This window comes from Caretta caretta, chromosome 4 (genome assembly GCF_965140235.1).
Source record: "Caretta caretta isolate rCarCar2 chromosome 4, rCarCar1.hap1, whole genome shotgun sequence".
NCBI lineage: Eukaryota > Metazoa > Chordata > Testudines > Cheloniidae > Caretta > Caretta caretta.
In genome coordinates this window covers 91,134,695-91,160,826 of record NC_134209.1, presented here as the reverse complement: position 1 = coordinate 91,160,826, position 26,132 = coordinate 91,134,695, and the positions used below count along the sequence as shown (strand labels likewise).

General features: G+C 40.7%; 1 protein-coding gene across 5 annotated transcripts in view; it reads left to right on the top strand.

Annotated features, from left to right (window-relative positions):
* CFAP97 (cilia and flagella associated protein 97) overlaps window positions 1-26,132 on the top strand; it is a 57,888-nt gene that overhangs the window by 7,437 nt on the left and 24,319 nt on the right. For 3 of the 5 annotated variants that reach the window (XM_048847958.2, XM_048847956.2, XM_048847957.2), the window contains exons 2-3: window positions 16,688-17,587; window positions 17,690-17,761. In XM_048847958.2, the coding sequence (XP_048703915.1) occupies window positions 16,723-17,587; window positions 17,690-17,761 (937 nt within the window). In that variant the 5' untranslated portion in view covers window positions 16,688-16,722. Of the gene's footprint in view, window positions 1-2,684; window positions 3,205-3,791; window positions 3,938-11,931; window positions 12,045-16,687; window positions 17,588-17,689; window positions 17,762-26,132 lie in introns of those variants that run through there. The other 2 variants (XM_048847955.2, XM_048847959.2) reach the window with 2 other exon arrangements.

Here is a 26,132-nt window from a genome sequence, read left to right as displayed (position 1 = left end):
GCCCCAAAATGGTGAGTAAGCACAGGGTCAAGGGGGACTGATTGTTTCATGGCTGTACTGTCCTGTGGGTTTCTGTGCCTTGGGGAGAGCCAACAGCTGCAGGGAGCCCCTATACCGAATACTGTCCCAACATTTTCCACAGGAGTCCATTCTGGAAGATATCTCGCTGCTGAGGGTGACCTGGGAAGCAAGGGAGGGTCTTCTACTGCAATGCAGCTTCTGCCCTGGCCCATATGCAGCTTGCCTGTGTGCAGCAATGATCCCCTCGCGGCACAGTGGCAAGTACACGTTAGCCTAACTGGGACAAGGACCACGGTGGCTCTCCCAATAAACCTGCGCAAGCGCATTGCCCACGTTCTGGATGAGACTTTCGAAGAGATAATGGAGGCTGATTACCACAATGCGATAGAGCATGTCAATGTGCTATTCCGCATCTAGGCATGCGTGCAGCCCTAACCCTCCTCGCCCAAAGAGCCCGCACCGAAAAAATTCCTTCCCGAAAAAAAGCCACTTACCAGGAACCTGCTCTTCTGTTTGTCCTCCACCAAGTACCGGCTGCTGTGACTGGCTACCTTCCTCCTGGCTGCATGCCTCCAGGGATTCTGGGGTTTCTGCCCCAGCACCCTCACTCCTGCTTTTCTCCTCCTCCTCCCGCTCTGAAGTGTCCATGATGGTGCTCGGAGTGGAGGTGGGGTCGCCCCCAAGTATCGCGTCCAGCTCTTTGTAGAATTGGAAGGTCACGGGGGGAGCACCTGAGTGGCCGTTTGCCTCATGGGCTTTGTGGTAGGCACTCCACAGCTCCTTCACTTTAATCCTGCACTTCAGTGCGTCCCGGGCATGGCCCCTTTCCCTCATGCCCCTTGATATCTGCCCGAAGGTATCGTAATTCCTACGGCTGGAGCGCAGCTTCCTCCCCCCAAACATTGATGAGGTTCAACAACTCTCCATTGCTCCATTTTGGGGCTCGCCTGGTGCGTGGAGGCATGGTCACCTGAAAAGATTTGCTGAGAGCACTCCATGCCTGGCTGAGCAAACAGGAAGGTGATTTTCAAAAGTCCCAGAGAATTTAAAGGGTGGGTCTGACGGTTGGTCACCTGAGGCCAGGGCAATAGAGTTCGAAGTGATGACCAGAGTGGCTAGAACAGGCATTGTGGGATACTTCTGGAGGCCAATCAGAGCGCATTGGGCAGCCACACTGGTGCCGCAGCGCACCAGTGGTGGCGCAGCAAACTGTATTCCTCTGGGGAAGGTGGAGGACCAGCAGAGCTGTAGCTGCGGAGACACAGAGCTGTACGTGCTTGCCAGTGTAGACAGGGAGTGAGGTACAGCGCTCTGGGCGGCTTTATTGCGCTGTAACTCGCAAGTGTAGCCAAGCTCTAGGTAAACATTTGCAAGACGACTACATCCATTTACAGAAAGTAAATATGCATCTATATTTATTACATTTATTTAAAAAAAAAACTATAATTTAGTCACTCTTATGACATGTACAGAGTTATTATTTGGATAATGATGGATAGAAAGATATATAAATAGTTCCATAAAGTGTCAGATGTATGTATCCATGACAGCATACTACTCAGCAAGAGAAGTATTTTGTTATGGAGTAAAAAAACAGAGCAATCTGTTTTGGCTATTTATTTTCAGTCTCTGTGGTCTGTTCTGATGCATATATAGGATGTCATACAATTGGTGCAGACGTATGCTTTCATGAGAAACTAATCCCTTTTCCTGCAGAAAAGCCTTAAAATGCTAATCAATAACTAGGAAGAGTTGTCAATGGTGAAAGGGGCACTTTCCACCAAAAATGAAATTAATCAGACATGCTGCTTGTAAGGTAAGATGCACTGAAACGTTTGTTATAGGTAGAAAATGCTTCTAATGTTTACTTGCTAGATGTTAGCTTCAGAATGGAGACTAGGAAATAAACTTCAGTTATTTGGATTCAGCTGTTGGAATGTTTCCCTGCGCTGCTGCCTGCCCCAGCCCCCGAGAACCCCATTTTCCCCATTTCCTTTTCTCTCTTCACATGTGTGCTTCCACACACATCCTGAGGTCTCCAGGAGTACAGTTCCCTCGCTACGGACCTTACAAAACCTGCAGGTATGGGGACTGAAGAGATCATTCGTGGGATAAAGAGGGCCTTTCCTCTCCTTTGTTGTGTATTTCCTGAGGCATGCAGAACCCTCAGTGAATTTTAGGTGGCTCATTGCCCCCTCATTCATGAGTTTTAGGAGGTTCATCCTGACACACTCCGTCCCATGAGTCTTAGCCCTGGTCTACACTAGGACTTTAGGTCGAATTTAGCAGCGTTAAATGGATGTAAACCTGCACCCGTCCACACAATGAAGCCCTTTATTTCGACTTAAAGGGCTCTTAAAATTGATTTCTGTACTCCACCCCTGACAAGTGTATTAGCGCTTAAATCGGCCTTGCCGGGTCAAATTTGGGGTACTGTGGACACAATTCGACGGTATTGGCCTCCGGGAGCTATCCCAGAGTGCTGCATTGTGACCGCTCTGGACAGCACTCTCAACTCAGATGCACTGGCCAGGTAGACAGGAAAAGAACTGCGAACTTTTGAATCTCATTTCCTGTTTGGGCAGCGTGGCAAGCTGCAGGTGACCATGCAGAGCTCATCAGCAGAGGTGACCATGATGGAGTCCCAGAATCGCAAAAGAGCTCCAGCATGGACTGAACGGGAGGTACGGGATCTGATCGCTGTATGGGGAGAGGAATCCGTGCTATCAGAACTCCGTTCCAGTTTTCGAAATGCCAAAACCTTTGTGAAAATCTCCCAGGGCATGAAGGACAGAGGCCATAACAGGGACCCGAAGCAGTGCCGCGTGAAACTTAAGGAGCTGAGGCAAGCCTACCAGAAAACCAGAGAGGCGAACGGCCGCTCCGGGTCAGAGCCCCAAACATGCCGCTTCTATGATGAGCTGCATGCCATTTTAGGGGGTTCAGCCACCACTGCCGCAGCCGTGTTGTTTGACTCCTTCAATGGAGATGGAGGCAACACGGAAGCAGGTTTTGGGGACGAAGAAGATGATGATGAGGTTGTAGATAGCTCACAGCAAGCAAGCGGAGAAACCGGTTTTCCCGACAGCCAGGAACTGTTTCTCACCCTGGACCTGGAGCCAGTACCCCCCGAACCCACCCAAGGCTGCCTCCTGGACCCGGCAGACGGAGAAGGGACCTCCGGTGAGTGTACCTTTTAAAATACTATACATGGTTTAAAAGCAAGCATGTAAAAGGATTACTTTGCCCTGGCATTCGCGGCTCTCCTGGATGTACTCCCAAAGCCTTTGCAAAAGGTTTCTGGGGAGGGCAGCCTTATTGCGTCCTTCATGGTAGGACACTTTACCACTCCAGGCCAGTAACACGTACTCGGGAATCATTGTACGACAAAGCATTGCAGTGTATGTTTGCTGGCGTTCAAACAACATCCATTCTTTATCTCTCTGTGTTATCCTCAGGAGAGTGAGATATAATTCATGGTCTCCTGGTTGAAATAGGGTGCTTTTCTTAAGGGGACATTCAGAGGAGCCCGTTCCTGCTGAGCTGTTTGCCTGCGGCTGACCAGAAATGTTCCCCGCTGTTAGCCACGGGGAGGAGAGAGGGTTGAGGGGGTAGCCACGCGGTGGGGGGAGGCAAAATGCGACCTTGTAACGAAAGCACATGTGCTATGTATGTAATGTTAACATCAAGGTTTACCCTGAAAGACTGTAGCCACTGTTCTATAAAATGTGTCTTTTTAAATACCGCTGTCCCTTTTTTTTCTCCACCAGCTGCATGTGTTTCAGTGATCACAGCATCTTCTCCTTCCCAGAGGCTAGTGAAGATTAGAAAGGAAAAAAAAACGCACTCGTGATGAAATGTTCTCTGAGTTCATGCAGTCCTCCCACACTGACAGAGCACAGATGAATGCGTGGAGGTAAATAATGTCAGAGTGCAGGAAAGCACAAAATGACCGGGAGGAGAGGTGGCGGGCTCAAGAGAAGGCTGAAGCTCAAATGTGGCAGCAGCGTGATGAGAGGAGGCAGGATTCAATGCTGAGGCTGCTGGAGGACCAAACCAGTATGCTCCAGTGTATGGTTGAGCTGCAGCAAAGGCAGCTGGAGCACAGACTGCCACTACAGCCCCTATGTAACCAACCGCCCTCCTCCCCAAGTTCCATAGTCTCCACACCCAGACGCCCAAGAACGCGGGGGGGGGGCCCACTGGCCAACCAGCCACTCCGCCACAGAGGATTGCTCAAAAAAAAGAAGGCTGGCATTCAATAAATTTTAAAGTTGTAAACTTTTAAAGTGCTGTGTGGCATTTTCCTTCCCTCCTCCACCACCCCTCCTGGGCTACCGTGGTAGTCATCCCCCTATTTGTGTGATGAATGAATAAAGAATGCATGAATGTGAAGCAACAATGACTTTATTGCCTCTGCAAGCAATGATTAAAGGCAGGAGAGGAGGGTGGTTAGCTTGCAGGGAAGTAGCGTGAACCAAGGAGCGGGGGGTTTCATCAAGGAGAAACAAACGGAACTTTCACACCGTAGCCTGGCCAGTCATGAAACTGGTTTTCAAAGCTTCTCTGATGCATACCGCGCCCTCCTGTGCTCTTCTAACCGCCCTGGTGTCCGGCTGCGCGTAACCAGCAGCCAGGCGATTTGCCTCAATCTCCCACCCCGCCATAAACAGCAAGCAGTAATAACAGTGGGAATATTGGTTTCGCTGAGGTCTAAGTGAGTCAGTAAACTGCACGAGCGCGCCTTTAAATGTCTAAATGCACATTCTACCACCATTCTGCACTTGCTCAGCCTGTAGTTGAACAGCTCCTGACTACTGTCCAGACTGCCTGTGTACAGCTTCATGAGCCATGGCGTTAAGGGGTAGGCTAGGTCCCCAAGGATACATATAGACATTTCAACATCCCCAACAGTTATTTTCTGGTCTGGGAATAAAGTCCCTTCCTGCAGCTTTTGAAACAGACCAGAGTTCCTGAAGATGTCATGTACCTTTCCCGGCCATCCCACATTGATGTTGGTGAAACGTCCCTTGTGATCCACCAGGGCTTGCAGCACTATTGAAAAGTACCCCTTGCGGTTTATGTACTCGCAGGCTTGGTGCTCCGGTGCCGAGATAAGGATATGGGTTCCGTCTATGGCCCCACCACCGTTAGGGAATCCCATTGCAGCAAAACCATCCACTATGACCTGCACATTTCCCAGGGTCACTACCCTTGATATCAGCAGATCTTTGATTGCGTGGGCTACTTGTATCACAGCAGCCCCAACAGTAGATTTGCTCACTCCAAATTGATTCCCAACTGACCGGTAGCTGTCTGGCGTTGCAAGCTTCCACAGGGCTATCGCCACTCGCTTCTCAACTGTGAGGGCTGCTCTCATCTTGGTATTCATGCGCCTCAGGGCAGGGGAAAGCAAGTCACAAAGTTCCATGAAAGTGCCCTTAATGCATGCAAAAGTTTCGCAGCCACTGGGAATTGTCCCAGACCCGCAACACTATGCGGTCCCACCAGTCTGTGCTTGTTTCCCGAGCCCAGAATCGGCGTTCCACAGCATGAACCTGCCCCATTAGCACCATGATGCATGCATTGGCAGGGCCCATGCTTTCAGAGAAATCTGTGTCCATGTCCTGATCACTCATGTGACCCTGCTGACGTCGCCTCCTCGCCCGGTATCGCTCTGCCAGGTTCTGGTGCTGCATATGCTGCTGGATAATGCGTGTGGTGTTTAATGTGCTCCTAATTGCCAAAGTGAGCTGAGCGGCCTCCATGCTTGCCTTGGTATGGCGTCCGCACAGAAAAAAGGCGCGGAACGATTGTCTGCCATTGCTCTGACGGAGGGAGGGGCGACTGATGACATGGCTTACAGGGTTGGCTTCAGGGAGCTAAAATCAACAAAGGGGGTGGCTTTACATCAAGGAGTATTTCAGGCAGGACTTCACGGATGGTTCCAATAAGAAATGGTGCACCTAAGTTATTGTTCTTATTGGAACAAAGAGGTTAGTCTGGCCTCTGATTGATACATGGCTAGATTTGCCTCGCTGCACCTTCTCTGTGAGTGACTGCAGTGTGACCTAGAGGAATGAGTCCCCTAGACGGGTGGAGGAGGAAGCAAATGAGTACAAAACAAATCTGGTCTATTTCTTGTTTTGATCCACTCCATCTATCTTTTACATCTTTGGCTGGCAGCAGACGGTGCAGAAGGACTGCATGCCATCCACATCTCATGGCTGCCCGGCAGAAGATGATGCAATAGGATTGCTAGCAATCCGTATTGCCTGCCTGCTTACCATAAGACGGTTCAATAGGACTGACTGTAGGACTAAAGAGAATGACCTGGTCAAGTCACTCCAAATTTAGTCCCTGCGCCCATGTCTGTCCAGGTGCTCGTGGCCGATGTGGTCAGGAGCACCTCGGACATGACGATGACGTCTACCAGTCGTACTGTACCGTCTGCTGCCAGAAGGCAATGGGTTGCTGCTACTGTGTAGCAATGCAGTACCGCGTCTGCCAGCACCCAGGAGCCATACGGTGATGGTTACCTGAGCGGGCTCCATGCTTGCCGTGGTATGGCATCTGCACAGGTAACTCAGGAAAAAAGGCGCGAAACAATTGTCTGCCGTTGCTTTCACGGAGGGAGGGAGGGAGGGAACGGGGGCCTGACAATATGTACCCAGAACCACCCGCGACAATGTTTTAGCCCCATCAGGCATTGGGATCTCAACCCAGAATTCCAATGGGCAGCGGAGACTGCGGGAACTGTGGGATAGCTACCCACAGTGCAACACTCCGGAAGTCGACGCTTGCCTCGGTACTGTGGAAGCACTCCGCCGAGTTACTGCACTTAATGCACTTAGAGCATTTTCTGTGGGGACACACACACTCGAATATATAAAACCGATTTCTTAAAAAACGACTTCTATAAATTCGACCTAATTCCGTAGTGTAGACATACCCTTTGTAGGCTTTTTTTAGTCTTCTGAGCCTATTTAATTCATTAAAAGATTGACAGATCTAGAGAAGGTTGGGGAAGGGCTGCCATCTAATCCCATCTAAGGCTTAACGGGAAGAGCATTCAGAAGTTTCCCACAGAGTCTTCTAAGACATGTAGAGGTGATGGTGCTCGGTCTCCTAGGGCTGTGGGGGAGGAGGGGTTTCGCAAGCTTCTGAAAGTCCACACAACGGGGGTGAGGGAAGCCTGTGACTTTTCTTGGGGCACCCAGGACTGAGAATCACATTGTAACCCCATGCCTCCAGTATGAAGGAGTCTTGCCTGTGCTTGATTGGGTATCAGCAACCTAATTCTGCCATCGTTTTAGCCATTCAAGCACTCTCCTTGGGATTATACCAGCCCTGTATTCACCTTGCAGGTTAACAATTGGTGCACCTGAGCCCCGTGTGGTATTTAGCTGCTGACACTGACTACACACAGAAAATCCAAATCCTCTGCCTCCAAAGGTGCAGTGTACCCTACTTTGCCGGTATTACCCTAAACCACCACTCCTATAAACCACACAGCAGCTATGAGCCCTAACAATAAAACAAAAGTAGGCTTATTTAAGAAATAATTAAGATTAAAGTAGAAACAAGAAGGAGTGGTGGAAACAAACGGTAACAATACAAAACAATCACCAAATGCAAACCTTGGTCTAGACTTAATAGTTACCTTTCCTATCCAATAAAGTAGGTTTACCCCCCACCCCCAAAGTTCAGTGTGTTGCAGAGCAGACTGGTTTCATCAGAACCAGGATCCAAATGTTCATGAAACCATCCCCACACCACAAGGGGTTTCCTGAGGAAATGGATCCAGAGTGCTTCTCACTCCTCTGTGTTATACTGAAAACAGCCTTTTCCCCCCGATTCACAGACTACAACAAGACAGGGGTTAGCCCTAAGTTCCTTTTTTACCTTCAAGTGGTTCTGATTGTTTGCGGTTGCCTCTGATTGTTTTCCATTGGAAGTCCTGGTATTGTGCAAGGCCACACAATTGAGCCTTGCATTATGTCACTGGCTAAGATGACAACTCCCTCACTACCCAAATGGGCCATCGCTGAGACACATTAGCCCCTAGTGACTAACTTTTATTCCAAGTCCATAAAGCATTCTTTCACTATAATTCCTTAAATATTACCTGCAATGATTATGAATTTTGACAAGTTACAAGCTTTCTGTAAATACTTTACATATTACTCTTTATGGATAAATATCCTGGAGGACATGTTTGGTGTAGTGAGTTTGAGAGATCTGATGTGGTGAGAGTTGTTTGCAAAGAACAGGGGACTCAGCTGTGGGGCTTCTGTGTCAGTAGGAAACAACAGTTTCCCTAAAGCTTGGAGGTGGCTTTGGCCTGATAAACGAACTAACTAACCTAGCTCACCTTGATTCACTTACACAGGCAAAGCCATACTTTTTTGTGTACAGGACCTAAGGTCTACAGGAGATTGGTTTCCTTCCTAAGGTACCTTGAGCTGTGTATTAGCAAAGTAATTTTCCCAGTACTCCACATACCCCCATCTTTCAAAGGCCCCCTTTGCTTCCTAGTCTCATGTTAGTTCTATTTAAAGAACTAAGAAGATTCCCACACAAAATTAATATTACAGGCATAGTTCAGTGGCTTGTGTGTATTATTGTTGAACATTGGTTTAGTTTAATAAACTGCACTCACTGCCCCACCAAAAATTCAAACAGTAGAAATTCTGAGTTAAGCTTAAACTTATAAGAAACCAACCAAGCTTTTGAACATAGTATTTACTCTTTTTCCCGAAGCAGTGACCTGAGTAAATCAGAAAGTTATACTACCTTATCCATTCTTTTTTTAATAAGGACCATAAAAACTAGAATACTTTAATCTTATATTGTAGCTATGCTGCTCTGTGGCCTTCATGGTGGTGCATAATAGACTTAAAACAATTTTACAGATTCCTGATATGACAAGCAGCACACTGAAGGGACTCATTCCCAACTCTGTTTAAAGTCCCAAATATTGAGAAGTGCTGAGAGCACTCAGTGCATTACAGGAGGTGCGTGACACTTCACAAGATGAGACATGATCATTCCAGATGCTGGTAATTTATTTCAAGTGTCATTAGAGAAAAAGTTAGCATGTCTCCTTGTACTCAAAGACTTTAAAGTCAGAAGGGACCATCAAGATCATCTAGTCTGACCTGCACATTTCAGGCCACAGAACCTCACCAACCCCTAATCTCTGGCTGATTTACTGAAGTCCTCAAATCATGATTTAAAGACTTCAAGTTACAGAGAATCCACCATTTTACACTAGTTTAAACCTGCAAGTGACCTGTGCCCAATGCTACAGAGGAAACCCTCAGGGTCTCTGCCAATATGACCTGGGGGAAAATGCCTTTCCAACCCCCAATATGGTGTTCAGCTAGACCCTGAGCATGTGAGCAAGACCAACCAGCCAGACAGTTGGGAAATAATTCTCTGTAGTAACTCAGAGCCCACCCCATCTAGTGTCCCATCACTAGCCATTGGAGATATTTGCTGCTAGCAGTTGCAGATTGGCTACATACCACTGTAGGCAGTCCTATCATGCCGTCCCCTTATCAAGCTTATCAAGCTCAGTCTTGAAGCCAGTTAGGTTTTTTTGCCCCCACTGCTCCCCTTGGAAGGCTGTTCCAGAACTTCACCTCTCTGATGGCTAGAAACCTTCATCTAATTTCAAGCCTAAATTTGTTGATGGCCAGTTTATATCCATTTGTTCTTGTGTCCACATTGGGGCTTAACTTAAATAACTCTACATATACAAACACCATATATCCCAATCATGAAATTGGAGCACTTGTAACGAAAGATGGAAAGTTTGTGTGGTGGTAAATAATCACATTTGGTATTGGGGATGCACATTTGCTTCAATGCTCCATGTGCAAAGAAATGAAATGGTAGGAGGAAACTCCAGGAACTGGTTAAATTAGTCTAGATGCTTTAACTGTGTACTTCCATACTTTAAACACTTTGGGTTTCTAACTTTGTTTTAAACTTAACATTGAAACGTAACATCTATTCAAACCACTAAAATGTGCCTTCAACCTAAGTTTTTTGTTTGTTTGTTTTTGTGGGGGATCCTACCTTTGTCTTATTATTGGATATTTATATTACAGTGATGTCCAGAGGGCCTATTATTACAACCCATCTCCAAACTGATCTCCAGGGGGAGTAGTGTGGGTAGCAGCTCTTTTTTTTTTTTTTTTAAACAAACTTGACGTTTATGCAGTTTGTATTATGACTTTTTTTTTAGAAATCTTTAGGGTGGACAAGGTTTTGGTCCTCATTCTTTAAAGACACTGTCTTTTCTGTGTTATATATTGCCTAGCACAGTGGAGCCCTGGTCCATGACTGGGGCACTAGGTGCTGTGATAATACAAATAATTAATAAGGAACTTGGGAGCTGGTAGTGGAAACCTACAGTTGTTGTTAGTGTATTGAGGATATTCCATAGAGTCCCAGTCCTGCAAAAACTTATGTTCATAATTTACTGTTGACTTCAGTGGAGCTACTTATTTTAATAAAGGTAAGCATATGTGTAAGTGTTGAAAAGACAGGGGCTTAGGTAAGTAATTGATGCTTGGTAAGAATTTCCTAGATGGATAGTTGTTAGCATATACAGCAGGAAACATGTTTTCTTTGAATGTGTAAATAAGAGGGTTATTAAAATCAGAAGTTAGGCATAGGTATATGGGATCAGTGACAACTTTTACTAAGACTGCATGATCTCATTTGTTGATTCCATATTCTAGCAACTGAAATAGTAAAAATCTGTACTTTCTACAGATGGTATAATAAAATATTTTCCACATATATGTAGTGTACTAGTCTCCTGAAAAATCCCTGACTACAAATAATTTGGCAAGTCCCACTTCTCAAAGAAATGTCATGTGCCCTAGATGCACAAGGGAATAAAATACAAAAGTACCAACTGAGAATCAAACTCCACTCATTTAATTTCATGTCATACTCACCACTAAAACAATGGTTTGTGAAGCACCAAAAATGTCACTGAGAGAAATTGACCAAAGCAGCACATCTGTTTTTTAATACTGTAAAGATTTCAAAGTGCCTGATTGACTGTGCCTGAAAAGGGGAAGAGGTAATGTTATGAATAAAATATTAATATTGCAGTGAAGTGGCTAATGTTACCATCGTTATCTGCTGGGCAGAATCAAAGTTGCTGAACTGCTAACAAATGATTCTTCTGTAGTTCAAAAAGATATGTATTTTGGATGCTTGAATTCTGTCTCCATTGTTGCCATGAAGTTGTGACTAGCCGTTACTGTGCAGCATAGTGACAACTGTGAAGACCTAGCATGGCTATATGTTACAATATAACCAGTAACACTAAAATATTGTTAATGTAGTCTTGGTTGCTAAGAACATAATGATACAAGAGCTGTCTTTGCAAGAATGTTACAGTTAACATTTAAATGTTAATGGATGAAAAAGATCAGAAAAGGTCATATAGATTTAAGAAAAAATGTGTAAAATTGTCCAAAACCAACTTTAACTGTGACCCCTAGAATTTCACTCTTCCATTTATATAAGACAATTTAAAAAATATTAGATAGAAGTAAATTCCATGTGGCAAACAATATTGAGGTCTGATAATAGAGACAAGAACACTGTTCTATCATTCAGTTATTGGTTCATTTGCATCTAGAGACAAAGAAGAGTCATGCAACTACTGACACAAGGACACCTCTTCAATATCGGTCAAGGATATATAAGTGTGTGTGTGTGTGTGTGTATATACACACACACGTATATATATAAAGGATTTATAGTGAAACTGTAATACTATATGTGTTGTATTAATCATCTTAATAAAACTGATGTCTCACTCATGACAACTATAAAACAGGTACTTCCATAACTGTGGGTCTCATGAAAGCTGAACCTAAAGAAAGAGAGGAATCCAAGCAGGGTGGATTTGATTTAAATCATGATTTAAATCACTATTCCGGAAGACTCGATTTAATCATGGATTTCTACATAAAAGTGCATTCTTGTTGGTTGGTATAACCTTAATACATACTCTTCGCAACTCAGAGATAGATGTAGGTTTCATTTTTAGAAGGTACACACTATAAATTTTTAAAGTGATTTATTTTGAAAACTTTTCTGATTAGTTTTACAGCTATATCAGAAAATGAATGATTGTTTGGTTATTTCATTTACCAAAGGTAAATGAAGCAGATAGTTCACCTCGCAATGACTTCATAAATATCTCCAGTTCGACACGTTAATCATTAATATTTGGAGGATTTTTTTGCCATGCTGTATTAGGAGGAGAACATCACAAGACAGACATTTACATTGTTTTATTTAACTAAAACAACAATGTTATGTAGTCTGGATTTTTTTTTCTTCAACAGCAAACATAATATTTTAACAAGCATAAGAATTTTTGAATTTAGTTAAACATTCACCTTTTTAAAATCAGGTATGTTTTTGTTAAAATTGTTTTTTTAAACAAAAATTAAATCTACAATGTCAGCCAGGTCAACATGAGAAACTTAAAATATTGGCTTCTGCAGCTAACTCAGTCGTCTTCACCTTCATTTTCCTGTTTGTTCATAATCTGGAAAAGAAAAATAAGCTTTTCTGCTTTTTCAGGACCCAAATAATTTTTCAATTTGGAATAAATTAGTCCAAAGGAAGAAAATATTCTTTCTACGCCGGCAGAATAAGCTATTGCTGTTAAAATGAGATTATTACTTCAACAGTCTCTGAATCCAAGTGCTTAAGTGACTTCCACCAGTTCACTGGAGTGACTTTCTTTAAAACATCATCAGCAAACATATATTTCTTGAATGGTTCACCCTTAGCTCTGAAGTTTATTATAGTTGGCATTCTGGAGGGATGATTGCTGAATGTCCATGTCGTAGCCAACTCTTCTTCTTCAGCAGTTAAGGTTTGACCGTAGTACTGAGTATTGAGAATATTTGCAAGAAAATGAGCTGGAGATAGTGCTGGTCCCATTCGTTTTTTAAATGCTTGTAATTTAACTCTGTCATTGCACATTTCTCTTTTTAAGATCTCACTCAGTTCCTTCCAAATTTCAACAGTGTCAGCAATAAAACGCTATTTCCCTGCATTTTGTTCAAGGCTACAGAAATAGGCTTCAGGGTACTCAGCATGTGTTCAACATTTCTCTTAAGCCCAATGTTAAGAACTTTGGCTGTGACAGTGCCATCTTTTTGTTCACAAACTGTCATCAGATTAGGCCAGTTCTTGATATAGTGCTCAAAACAGTCCACTACTGAGTTCCATCATACATCTTGTGGGAGAGTTAGCTTGCTTCCTCCCACTTTTTTCAGAGTAGCTGCTGCAAAGTGGTTGTTACGGAAGTATTTTACAATTTCAACAACATTAGTCTTTATTTCTGGAACACTGAAGTCTTTGGCTAGGAGTGCATCAAGTGATCACTGAACTATATGTTATTAGCTTGGGACTCTCTTCTAAATAATTTCTTCTCAGCTTGGATACATTTGCAGCATTGTCTGTGACCAAGCTGTGTACGAGACATTTGAATATTTCTTTCACAGTTTCTTATAGCTTTTACTGCTACTTCTTCTAAGTATTTTGCAGTGTGTGCATTTCCTGATGTATCAATTGTTTCTGTAAGGAAGACATTCCCTTCTTCTGTTGGCACACAAACACATACAACAGGATTATTGTGGACATTGCTCCACCCATGAGGACTCAGGTTAACAATTTCACCCTCTAGAGCTTTTCCACACTGCTCAATTTCTCTTTCATACACTTTATCCAGAAATTTGCCTGCGACATCTGCTGTGTTGGGTGGACTGTATCCTGGTCTTAATGACTGAACCATGTTAATGAAGTGTGGGTTCTCAATCATACGGAAAAGAGAGTTTATTGCATAAACAAACTGGGCAATTTTTTCATCAATTACCTCTTTTTGTAATCTGCTGGTTCTTATCACAAACTTATTTATGGTTGTTTCTGGATGATGGAGATTTTTTTGCTACTGATGATATACTGTGGCTTTGTGACATACATGATGTGACTGAAACCCTATCATTGGCAGATAACTCTGAAACTGTAGAAAATGATGGTGATCTTGAAGGTGGATAGTCTTCAGAATCCTGTATGTTGACGATGGATTCTCCTAAACAAAATAAGTCAATGCAGTTATTTAATTATTATTACCATACTGCTCATTTAGTATTACTCATTGCATTCACTGACACTCAGTACTACTTTAAAGGGGAAATTGTAAAGGGAAGATATGCCTATTTCAGCTATTATTTTTTGTCACAACTGCATCTAAAATGATAGTACTATAGAGTAACAACTCTATTTTTTGCTCAAGCGTAAGAATTCAAGAATAGTCCAGAAGGAAGACCGGCAGTCCTTAAGAAAGAAGTATGAAGTAATAAAAAAGTTTACCAACTGAAGATCTGTATGTTCAGACATATTCGTTTCATCCTCTTCAATGCAGCTTCCTCCTGAGAAGGAACACTTCTCATGATGATGATTCATGCGGGCAACCAGGCCTTGCATTTCTTCGTTGCACTGTTTGCATTTTGCACGCATGCCTATTTTACCCACAGGTAGAGGAGCTTCATTAAAATATTCCCCAGCTGGGTCTCTTTTACGGCCTCCTGCCATTATAGGTTTTCCCTTCTGGTGAGAAAATGGTATGGCAGATCTCAAATCAATGAAGGCTACACTCAAAAGACCTCAAGACTTCTGGAATATGCTGCTCAAACAGTTTCAGTTTTGTTTCTACTGCCTGTCCCTCCCTTCTCACATTTTATCTCCAGACTTCTTCTCCTTGTCCAGAGCTATTCCACCCCCAACCATTAGTGAACTTTTTGAAACTTTGCACTCTTAGAGAGAGAGGTAAGGGATTGATTCTGTGTACACAAATTTGCAGAGGGACAGTAGGGTTGAGGTCTGTTATTTCTCACCTCTATTTTTATTTAAAAACATTTTTGCTGTTAATAAGCATGTTATCTCTGGAGACACAAAACCACAGTTTGAGAACTGCAAAACTAAACATCTCTGATGGGACTCGGTGCTCAGTCTAGAAGATACCATTGGGTAGATAGAAAGATTAACCTAAATAATCTATACAGAAGCCACTGGAACCTCCATAACATTGGGTCCTTAATTCATGAACTATTGGAACTCCTTAAAAAAAGTTTTCTTAAACATTACATGAATATATTGTCTCATACTATAGAATTAGCATTTATAATCCCTATTCCATGATGAGAGATCTTTGAACTATAATTTATCTTAATTAAAACTATCTTTAGATATGTGCTTTTTCCTCAAAAAGCATTTTATCCAAAAAATCTGATTTAAATTAAAAAAAAAATCCGATTTATTTTTAAATCATTGGGGGTTTTGGGGTTTGTTTTTTTGGGGGGGAGGGGGTTGTGTGTGTTTTAATCCACCCTGAATTCAAGTAAGATTGTTCTGGGAATATCTAATGTAACATTTTACACTTCCCAGTTTTTATTTTAATAAAAAAAAAAAGTATGTAAGATACAGATTTTTTTTTAACTTTGCCTTTTTCATTCTTTAATATTTATAATAAAGTTGTTATACTAAAGCTTTTTTAGCATTACATTTCCTTTTAGGCTATTTTTAGGAATGCATCTGAGAGCTGGGTGTCAGATTCTATGGGATATTTGAAGCCAATCAACTCAAGAAGTGATAAATACTGCTAAACTCAAATTCTACCCCGGACTTTTAAGAGGAAGGCAGGGGCTGGAGGGGAAAGCATGTCTTGTCCTGCTTCCTCTGTCCTTATTTCAACAGCTTTGGAGGAATTCAGGAGCTTTGCAGAGTTGATGGTTCCCCAGGTTTCCTTCCACTTCTGTTGCTCTGCAGTGCTTAGGAACTTTGCAAGGTGTCTAGCTCACTTGGTCTCCTTTTGCTTCATTGGCTCTTTGAAGCTTTGGATCTCAATAGAATCCCTGGGTTTCTTACTATTTAAGCTGCTGTATGGTGCTTTTGAGCTACATGTGGTCCATTTCTTTTCATGTAGTGGTGCATGATTTATAAAGCTCTGAAGCTTCAGAGCAGTTGAAAAGTGGGGAGAGAACTGGGAACGAGGGGCCCTGTGGAATGTCCGTACTTCAAAAAGCACTTGAGGCAGGAGTGCGCTCAGTCCTAGTATCATAAGTGTCAAGCCAATTTAGAAGTTTCCCCAGATAAGGAGTTCTACAAGGTTTAGGTCTCTGCTCCCCTTTCTTAAAGATCTGTGGTTCTGTTGCCTTGCACAGCTTAAGAGCTATGCCGGGTTGATAGTTTCCCCTGGTCTCCTCCTCATTAAACTGCCTTGTGGAGTCCAAAAGCAGTACACTGTCCCTTCTTCTCCAGCTTTGCCCCTAATTTATGCTAATTTATGAATTTCACAAGGTCTGCTGTCCTAGTTCCAACTCTCTGCCGCTTCTCCTTTCTTTGAGCTCGTTTCTCTTAAATCTGCAGCCTCTTACCATATTATTTGGCCCATATAAAACTATAAATAAATATTTAACTTACCTGGTCCATAACATATTTAATTATATCATAGAAGTATAATATAATTAATAATATAACCTACAATTATACTAAGGGTATACTTTCCTCTGCTTTTTGTTAATATTTTGAAACCCCTTTTTCACACCTGCAGGACCAGGAGTTGGAATTTGTACAATAACTTTTGAGATGGACCGGTACGAAGATGTGTCAGAGGGTGAAGTGGACCACTCTTTCTTTGATAGTGATTTTGAGGAAGAGCCAAAGAAAGAAGAAAACCCTGTTATAGCCAATGGCGAAGAACATAGTGAGCTCATAGAAAATGGAGGTATGCACATCGCCAAATCAGACTTTGAATCGGAAACGAAACTGAGGCAAGAACACAATGCTGAGGAGGAAAGTGAAGAGAAAAAGAAAGAGTCACCAAAGGAATATTCCATAAATGGTGGCACTGACCATAGTGAGAATGTTTCATCAGAGTCAGTTTCTTTAAGTTCAGAAAATGCAAGTACATCTGGTAGAAATTCTGCGCTACGTAGAAGAATACGTGTAAGCATTCCAGCGGGGATCCCCAAAATAGTTAGAGAAGGTGAGGAGGATTATTATACAGATGAAGAAGACAGTAGTGATGATGGCAAAAAACAAAGGGTTAGACTTAAATCAGCTAAGCAATCCAGTAGCATAAAGAAAGTTAACAAAAAGTATACCAATATTAGCTCATCCTCCTCCTCTTCTTCCTCCTCAAGTTCAGATACAGATGGTTCAGATATGGATTCTGATAGCTGCATATCAGATTCATCACAGTCTTCCTCAAAGGGAAGTATATGTAACTTGGCTCTTCTATCTCCAAGACAAAAATTCAGGCCAGGAATAAAGTCGGTAGAAGTAAAACCAAAGCTTGGTGATTACACAGAGGAGTCTGAAGATACAGTGACTGATGTAACACCTCTGTCAACACCAGACATCAGTCCTGTCCAATCTTTTGAACTTGCAGCATCAAATGATAAGAAACTGAAAGTAAAAAGACAAGAAAATGTGAGCCAAGAATTGCATGGTAATTTTGAGGAATTTATGTACAATACAAAATTTGTAAAGCCTAACAGACTAGAAAATGGAAAATTGAGACCCAGTCTTACATCTGTATCTTTCTCACTAGATGCAGAGTTTGATCGCAGACATAATCAAAAGGTCTTGCATGATGCTGTGGACCTGAATCAGCTTTTGAAAGGTGATTTTTCTTAAACAAAATTTATACAAATTTATTTATAAAGTGTGACGTTTTCTGTGTCAAGAGGGGCTATGGCATTGAGTACTAATGGAAATTAGGGGTCATTGTGTGTGCTGCTTTTTCTTTTAAAATTTGCTTCAGACCAAGTTGCATCAGTTTTAAAGATGCCTTGTGGTTTTGTTTGTTTGTGTAATGGCATGCTGGTACATCAGTAGACTAATGGAAGTGCTCCTCTAATAAACTCTTACTGGTAAAGGGATAAGTAGCTATGTGATGCATATCCAAATAGGATTGATATTTTCACCAATCCATTAACATTGTACTTTGATTTGTCAAATTATGATCCATTTAATAACTCAAATAGCAAATACTAGCAATTTTCTTTAAAAACACCAAACTTTTATTGTGGGGAATCTATCAAATTATAAACATTCTCAACTTTTAAATGCAGCTCAAAACTACACACCGCTATAAATAACAAACATTTTACAAAATGCATTTTAACTTCTGGTGCCTTATGATAAATAAACAAATCACATAAATTTAAAATTCTTTCCAAATATTGAATGATGAAAATATTTTAACAACAAAAAAATGAACAGTCAAATAGTCTTTGAGAGGTTTTCATTTAAACTGTAGCTTTTCCTTCCCCAGTAACTTTATGAAATGTCTTTTTATTGTTGGTGAGAAGGAGCCTGGTGTCCCGTTTGCTGTCCTACCCCCAACATTCCTCAGTGGGATGAGAGCATCAGAAGATCAGGCAATGAGCACATCTAAGCTAGGAGTTGTGCACCTGCTTTCTCAGTGATTCCTTCTGTCTTTACTCTCACAGTGTAATGGACCAAATTTTTAGCTGTTTGGAAGCTGCACTGTGGGCAAGAAAAGAAGGCTTTGCTGGTCCTTGTCTGTTGTTCCCTATGCTCTAGCAGCTCTGCTTAATAGTGATTTCATGCACTCAGCAAAGCATCATGTTCGTACATAGTATTGGTAGGTAATTAAACTTTGGGTAGAGCTGGGTGAAATGTTTTTAACATTTTTTTTTGTCAAAAGGGGAATGAAACTATTCATGAAATTGGGCAAATAGTTTCAGCTGAAAAAACTTTTTTTTTTTAAGCAGTTGAAACACTTCATTTAGGCTTTTTTATTTGAAATGGTGTGTTTTATTTCAAATTTGGCCGCTTTAAAAAAATGAAAAACACCTGGAATAGCTGAATCAAACGGAAAATTCAAAATTAAATTTTTTTTAAAAAAATTAATTTCAGGTTGACTCAAAACATTTTGGTTGATTTTTTTTTTTAAACAATTTGTTTTGTTTTTGTTTTTCAATTCAACAACAACAAAAAACTTGTTTCAGTTCAAATCAAACTGGGGTTTTTTTGGAGGAAGAGGGCCTTGGAATTTTTTGGTTTGATGCCCAAACTTTGTCACATGCATAATATAGGAACTATAATTTAATAAAAATTATTCTCCAAGGATGTGAATATAAGGAGCAAGTTTGTTTCCACAAAACGGAAAAGCAATTACTCATGGCCGTCTTTAAGTAATACAAGTCAGGAGGCGAGAAGTGGAATTTAGGTACATTTACCAGTTAATGATGCTGATTAACTCTTATATAATTCCCAAATGACTTCAGTCTAGAACAATTAAACTTGCAAGCATAAGATACTGTGATTACTTTGGGTACTTCAAAAATTAAAGCAGATCAGATATTGACCTTTGGAAAGTGACTACTCTGGGAGTACAGACACTTTTATTCCATAATTATTTTTACACTTTTTTTGAGCTTTTTCAGAATGCACAAAATGAGTGCAGGGTAAAGTAATTTTTCAGAGAGAACAGAAACGTATAACAGAAATGTTTAACCATAAGAATTGCTTTATTATGAGCATAATGTAGCAATGTGTGATTATCGGACATCAGACTGTCAGAGATGCTTTTAATACAATTTTATTAAACCTTACTAATGAAACATAAGAAGGATGATGGTATAATATTGGTAACAAGTATACCCAGGCATAAGTGTATGTAACAATTACATGGGTACAGTTCCCTGAGGTGAATGCACCCCCAGCTCAGATTGAGGTTGTGGGTGATGTGCCTCGTGCTGGAGGCATTCAACTTGCAGAACTGAGCCAAGTGGTAACATGAAAGTATCTTTTTGATATGGGGAGAAAATTAAGACAGAATAGCATGTTATGGTATTAAGGAGAAAAGATGGGGGAAAACTATAAAAAGAACATGACGTTCAAAGAGTAAACTTTGTGTTGAAACAGTCAGCTATATTGGATGGTAAGTGAAGAAAGTGGTGTGGCTTGTACATCCTGTAATGGGGTACAGTGTAAAATAACTTTTATGGTTTAAAATGACTGTTTCAGTTTGAGCATATAGAACAATATGTATATTGTCACAAATGTATAGCAGCTGACAAGGATTTTTAGCATACATTTTTCCTCATGCTATGTGCCCTTAGTACGTACTTATATAAAACTGGCAAACCATTCCATACTATTATAGTTTGGAAAAAAAATTAATTTAAAGCACATTTAACTAGTAAAATAAATCTTTTGAGTTTCTCAAATCTGTAATGTATTTTGCTATAGGAACACAATTTTCAGTGTGTAAGTAGTCAAATATTTAAGTTCTTCCACTTTAATGTATGCACTTGGAATTCAGTCAGAACAAAATTTGTTCTGATTTAACTTTCTCTCTGTTATTTCAATTGCTTTTGAACTTCTTTAAGGCAGGTACTAAAGGGCAGTTCTATGACTGGTTTTTTTGGGGTTTTTTTAAAGTCATTTAATAAGAGCCCAGAATTATGAACGAGAGAGAACTTCAGAATGATGGATGATAACAACAGATGACTACATCGAAGGGTATGTCTACTCTGCAATTAAACACCTGCTGCTGGCCCATGCCAGCCGACTCCTGCTCCTGAGGCTCAGGCTAAGGTGCCATTTGATTGCTTTGTAGATGTTCGGGCTCCAGTACCCTGCGGGATGGGAGGGTCCCAGAGCTCATGCTATAGCCTGAGCTTGCACATCTACACTGCAATTAAACAGCCCCTTAGCCTGAGACCCATGAGCCTGAGTCAGCTGGTACAGGCCAGCCATCGGTTTTTAATTGCAGTGTAGATGTACCCTGTAAGTCACTTTATTCCAGTACTATAATCTATTGCTGACAAAACCACTGCCTATTGCTAGGCAAGCTGGGATATGGCCTCTAGTGGTCATATGGATAACAAGGTCAGCTACTTGTCAAGTGATAGGAATAGAATTGATCTAAATAAGTGGAAGCCACAGCAATATTAGGATTACAGTAAACCAAGATTTTACTTGAAATTGGGTAGAAGTGTTGTCCAAGCAGAATACATTTACCAAATATCTAAATTGCTAATGACTTATTACCTCACCCACATCATTAAAAACTATCTTTGATTGGACCAACTTCTGTTAATGAAAGAGAGACAAGTTTTTGAGCTTACGCAAGCTCTTCTTCAGGTCTGGGAAACTTAACCAGTGTCACAGCTAAATACAAGGTGAAACAGATTGTTTAACATACGTAGATAACACGTATTTCAAGGTTCCATTGAAGATGAAGTAGCCTGTTTAAAACACCACCAGTCAGAGTTTTTATTGTATATATTTTGAGATGCGTAGCCTTAACCTTTGTGTATTAGAGCATAATCTTTTCTTTTGGAGCTTGTCCTGTTGTTCATTCCTGCTTCATCTTGCTCCCAGATATAAACTAGACTTTAATTCAATTGGTTTTCATGTCCCAGACTTCCCTTAGAAAGGCCTGTCGTCTTCAACAGAAGGGTGTGATGGGCATTTTTCATTCTAGATACTTTAGCAAGAATTAGATCTCATGATAGCAAGGTATCTTGGTATTTTACTGGCAGTTGTAAAAAGATTATCTGGGTTGGTCTATCTCTCCTCTCCAATGGAGTAGTCTGTGAACAAATTCAATAGACCCAGGCTTATGTACATCGACAATCCCAAGCACCTGGTGCAGACTAGCCTAACAATAGTTTCCATTTCAGGTGGAACAAGAAGTTTCTTCTTTAACTTAGCTCTAAGTGCTTTAACTGAACTATAACTCCTTCCCTCACCACAACTGCCACATCCCTGTTGTCCCTGATGCTTGTGCTCTTCTCCAGTCTCTCTCTTCCACCCCCCCCCTCCCGCCCCAGAAAAAAAGGTTTCTCTTGTTTCTGTTCTAGCCTGGAGTCTATCTCCCCACACATCAGAGACAGCAGCTCAATTTGCTATGTGTAAGCAGTAGTAGGGGGTGTCAGAGAGATTCCTCTAATGACATCACCAGGCAGTTGGGGGTCCTGACTTTTCTCTGAATCAGACTCTTCCATGATGCCTGGAATATTCCCTGACATTCTGGAATTGCTTGGATGTGGTGTTCCAAAGTTATTGCCTGGCAGACAAACAGAGGTGCCATGAAGTTGCGGGTAAGGCCTTGTTTCATTCGACCAGCATTGCTACTCTTAGTAGAGTTAAAGGATCCTTGCTACATATATTTTTCCTCAAAACAATTTGTAACCTTCAACCGTAAACCAAGCTCCAACTAGAGTTCATCACTTTGTTCTCAGACTGAGAATACTACTAAATCTGAGAAGTTAGAAGAAATAGTTCTGGTCCCCCTTTAGCTCCTCTCATGGAATTTAAAATAGACTCATGTTATTACAATCACAAAGATTGATTAGAGATCTTAACCAGTCTTTTAAAATAAAAATGTCAGTGTTACAACTAAGGATAAAATTTGCCTTTAAGTTTCTACTCCTTACCTTCAGTTTGTAGTTTGGAGAATGCATTTGTCCACCTCCTGAGTGGTGCTCGCTGGTGTGAATTCAAAATGTGTGCTTAATATCCACATTGATTTTTTTATTCATTTCCAGGTTATATTCAAGATTCTGTCATTGATCTTTAGTCCTGAATGGTCTGGAATCCAGTTATGTGAGACCATGCCCAATTTCTATGACAGCAAAGATCTTCTAGCTAATTTTTAAAAGTATGAACATTGTGATTAGCTGCTAGGCTGTGTCATTTGAGAACCCCGTGCCTTTAGAGTCTAGGGATCTTATGTGAGGCTTGTATATATGGTTTAGTGTTTGTTCTTATTCTTTCTGGATAGCCCATCTGATTTGTGTGTTAATCTCTGTAACCATTGCAGTAGGTACTATAGAAATGAGTAAAATAAATATAAAAACTAAGGGCTGTGTCTGTCCAAAATCAGGATTATTAATTCTGAAAATAAAAATAAATATTTTCTTGATGTCTTTAAGGATGAACTAGGTAAAATTTCAAGACTCACCCACTTTCTCAAGTTTATATATGGCAGGGAGTGGAAGGAGGCATAGGACTCCAACCTTTTGGGCAGTCTTTGCCCCTTTCTTGACTCTCCTTCTGCCCTCCAGTGAGTCCAAGTGCATTTTCACTTGGTAGCACCTCTCTAAAGCATTATATAAATGCTCAACAGTGTGGTGTGGTATATGATGTGGTTCATACTTTTAAAAAAATTCAGCTCACATTTGAGGTTACTTATGGCATTCCATTATGAAGCAGTGCTGATGTCATTATGCTGATTATCAATTATGACATGCTGATTATAAGAGTTACCATTAGCATTTCAGTGCCTGACAGATCATGTCCATGCTGTATGAGATTTTAAATACATCGGTATGAGGAAGATCCCAGGCCATTCACTACTGAAGGAGAACAGGTGAGAGAGCAAGTTGATCATTTTTTTCAGAAATTTTTTAAATACAATTTAAAAAAAAACAAAACCCATAACCTAGGTGGGAGGGGAAATGTGGGAGTTCAAACATGTGGTCTTCATCTACAGGTTAATATAAAATGGGGCTTTGATTGTTGTGGCCAAATTTAGAGATTGTAAACTCTTTGTGGCAGGAACTCTCAACCTCTGTTGGCACAGTAGTCAGCCCAAGAGGGACCCAATCCTGGATGAGGCCTTATGGCGCTAATTTGATATAAATACTTAATATCTTAGCTTAGTAAATTTCTGTGTATATCATTTTCTCCACTTTCCATGGCGAAGCTGTATTCATTGTGACAGTGCTTGTGATTCTGCAAATAGCGTTACACCGCTTCAGTGTTACAGAGTGCATGGTACATACAGTTTTCCTATATAAGAGTTTCATACATGGACTTTACTTCTGTTTTGCTCATGTATCAGACTAATCTTTAATACTTTATAGAAAATTAGAATAAGATCTGAAGTATAACGCTATAATTTTAAAATTTGAAACCATAAATGTGTGAGATGCATTATCTTTTCTGTTGCAGTCTGAGTAATCTGAAAACAAATTTATCAAACAGGAAATAATAAATACACTGTGGACAAAATTGATAGGCAAGAATACTTTCAGCATTGTCTGAAAAAGGATTTCCATTTCTACTCTCCAAGCCCCAGCCAGCTCTGGAATTTGGGGGATTTTTCTTGTGCTGGTTTTCTGGACCCTATTTATATCTAGTGTTGGTTGTCACTGAAAGGCACTAAGATTCCACAGATAAGAGATGAATTGAGCACAGGACTGGGAGCTAGGAACTCCAGAGTTCTAACCTCCACTATACTACTGACTTACTCTATGGCCTTAGGCAAGTCACTTGATCATCTATAAGCCAAAGTTTGTGCTGACTTATGCCAAGTGTATCTCCACTGAAGTCTCATGAATAAATGAAATTTTTAATGAGATAAAACATTACAGAATTTGACCCTTTGTTTCCTCATCTATTTCCTCATCTGTTAAACCAGGTTGATACCAACTGGGTTGCTGTGAGGATTAATCAATAAATTCCTTCTTGTGTATTCTCTATTAACTTAGTATGGGACACAGAATGATGCAGTGAATAGGGTATTGGACTGGCAGTTGGGAGACCTGGACTCTATTCTTGGCGCTGCCACTGACTACATGTCCTTTAGCAAGTCATTTAATTTCTCCTCTGTCTTAGATACTTCATCAGTAAAATAGGGATTATATGTACATTACTCATAAAGTGCTATCTGAGCTTAGTATCATTACTATGTAACTAAATGGCCTGCTGGTTTCAAACAAACTATTATGGAAAACTGTAAGGTGGTGCAAACTTGACTACATTCAGCTGAACGCATTGCAATTGTGTTTACCCTTTACTATGGTCTCTTCTCCAGAAAACAGAATTTATCTTTGCATAATCAAAGGTTCAAGACCTATTTCTAGGGCTTCTCCATTCATATATATGATATATGTTATATGATAGATGATAGATGTTCCCAGCCATGCTGAGCAAGTGCATTTGCTGGATGATAGTGGTTTGAGTCTGTTAAGCAAGAGTAGCATTCCTACATCCAAATTAAAACAGACCATTAAAATTTTTTTATTATACTCTTAGATTTAAAAATCACTGTTTCATCAGATCAGGTTTGTGCAGGCTTGGAGGTAAAAGGGCATTCATCAGGTTACATTATGAAGACTGCCTTCATATTTTGAAAAGCTAGAAACTTAAGGATCTCTTCTTAAATTTTAAATTTTAAAAGAAATGTAGACTTCCTGAAAAATCTGTGAAAAGATGCATATTTTCTGATGTCTGAAGGGTTTTTATTGTCTTCCTTGTAATATAAATGAATAAACATCAACTTTGTTTCTGAAGGCGTCCAATAGTGTCCTACATAAACACTTGATCCTATTTAATCTTTGTGTATTCTTTAATTTGTATTATACATGTGACAATGGAACAGAGTAAAATAGAATATCTGGCAAGTCCTGAGGTACAAGTGTTGGTACAAGCATTGATGCAATGTAATTCCCTACTTGGACTAGAGAGACTGGTGTAGAGATACGTACTTGTGCTGACGCGGCAATTTAAATCACGTAAGACAGCTAAATCAACCCTACCACTCTACTTTAACTCGCTAGGCTCAATAATTAAGAGGTTGGATTTTTATTCTGCTAGATCATCTGAATGTTTGAGTTGCTGAATTGTTTATTGCTATCATTATCTGTGCTTATGGATTTAAAAGTCAACCTTCTTTCCATGAAAACCATCGAAGGCCCTTGTTACCAAAACATCTCTTTCAGTGTTTCACTTCTAAGAGGAAATTAGAAATGTACTCTGCATGACTCTACACATGCAAATACTGCTATTTGTTACTGCTGTTTGTTAATCAGAAACTAAACTAGGTATATCAAAATTTCAGAAATTGAAAAATCTTTTCAGACCACTTAACCTTTACACATCTTACATAAATACATTTCAGTCTAGAAAAGGTCTCAAAGCAATCATTAGTTATTCAGATTAAGAAATCAGTAGGCTTGTCTAAGGAGCTCTGTTTCTCATGTCTGAGCACTAGTATTATTTTGTAA